The sequence below is a fragment of the Lagopus leucura genome, unplaced genomic scaffold (genome assembly GCF_019238085.1).
Source record: "Lagopus leucura isolate 7727_CA_CO unplaced genomic scaffold, USGS_WTPT01 33582-0_obj-0_obj, whole genome shotgun sequence".
Lineage (NCBI taxonomy): Eukaryota > Metazoa > Chordata > Aves > Galliformes > Phasianidae > Lagopus > Lagopus leucura.
In genome coordinates this window covers 1-1,366 of record NW_024962599.1, presented here as the reverse complement: position 1 = coordinate 1,366, position 1,366 = coordinate 1, and the positions used below count along the sequence as shown (strand labels likewise).

General features: G+C 57.8%; 1 protein-coding gene across 1 annotated transcript; it reads right to left on the bottom strand.

The window, feature by feature from the left end:
* Positions 1–5: 5 nt before the first annotated feature.
* On the bottom strand, positions 6–1,363 carry LOC122190700 (UV excision repair protein RAD23 homolog A-like; the record flags this gene model as incomplete). The annotated part of the gene is made up of 5 exons (XM_042890787.1): positions 6–57; positions 536–691; positions 767–897; positions 1,135–1,210; positions 1,313–1,363. Coding segments are annotated over 5 exons (466 nt in total), but the record flags the coding sequence as incomplete, so codon positions are not given.
* Between the last annotated feature and the right edge of the window lie 3 nt (positions 1,364–1,366).

Genomic DNA, 1,366 nt, shown 5'->3' with positions numbered 1-1,366 from the left:
CTCGCAGGCAAAATAAGCCTGGATGACCAAACTCTCGGGGAAGCCCAGTGCCTTCAACTGTGGGCAGAGAGGAGATGAGGGCAGGGAGCGTCGGCCCTGATGCCATGGACACACAGACACAGCTTCCCCCTTCCTGCCCCACAGGGCTGACGCTGCAGCAGATCCTGGTTCCCAAAAGCACGAAATCTCTTTTTTTTTTTACATATATATATATCAAAATCATAAGATTGTGATCAGGTTGTGAATGGATAACAATTAATCCGTGCTAAGCTCCTCTAAATAAAAGGGGGTGGCTCAGGTTCCTTATAGCCCCCCCCCTGTTCAAACTGACATCACAGCATCAGGCTCCACGCAGCTTCTCACCCCCCAAAAAAACCCAGGCGGATGTTGGAAGCCTGCCTCAACCTTAATGATGGCTGCAATTCATCCTGAGCCTCCGTGATAAAGAGACAACGCTCACCTCAACGCTCACCTCTCCGTTCGCTCCGGATCCTGCTCTAAAAGGTGGCAGCCCCCCCTTAGGAGCCTCACTTACCCTTTCTATGGCTTCTTTTTCCTGAGGCGTCACTTGGATGTAATTCATCTGGGGGGATTCGTCCCCGATGGCCCCCATCTCCCCTTCCAGGTCTCCCAGCTCCCCCAGAGGCTCGTTCAGCATCTGGATGAACTGCTCCTGGTGCTGGCTGATTTGCTGTAAGGGGGGAGGATGGGGGTGAGAAGGGGCCGTAACAGAGCTGGGGGAAGGCAAGGAGGGGTTCAGAGGTACCTGCAGGAGCTGTGGGTTCTCCTGGCCCAGCTGCTGGAGCAGGGCAGGCAGCAGAGCCGGGTTCTGCTGGATCACCTGTCTCATGTTCTGGAACTGGGGCTGCTCCCGCAGGAACTCCAATGGATTTTCCCCTGTGGGAGGAAACGATCAAACCAAGCCTCACCAAACCCCCATAGCAGCCGATTCCCATCGCCCTGGGACGCAAAGCCAGCAAGACACGTGCATAAAGGGGGCCTCTGCCAACCCAGCTGAGCAGCCGGAACCAAATTGAAGGTGCTACACAAAGCACCGACCCCCAAACCCCCCCCCAGGGCTGCAGCCCGGCCCCAGTTTCACCCAGCTCCCCACTGAAGCCCCACTTTGCTGACCTTCAACCTGCGGCTGCTCCGGGCCTCGGCTCTCCTGCACGGGTGGACGCTCGGGTTCAGGGCTCCCCGGGATGCCCTGCAGCACAGAGGGCTGAGCTGGATCTGATTCTTCCCCTTCACCTGGGGGGTTTTATTGCCCCCCCTCCCGCTGCAGCCCCAAATTCGGCCTCGCTCTCACCGTCAGCAGGTATTCCACAGCACGGTGGGGGTTGTTGTAGCTGGCACGCAGCGC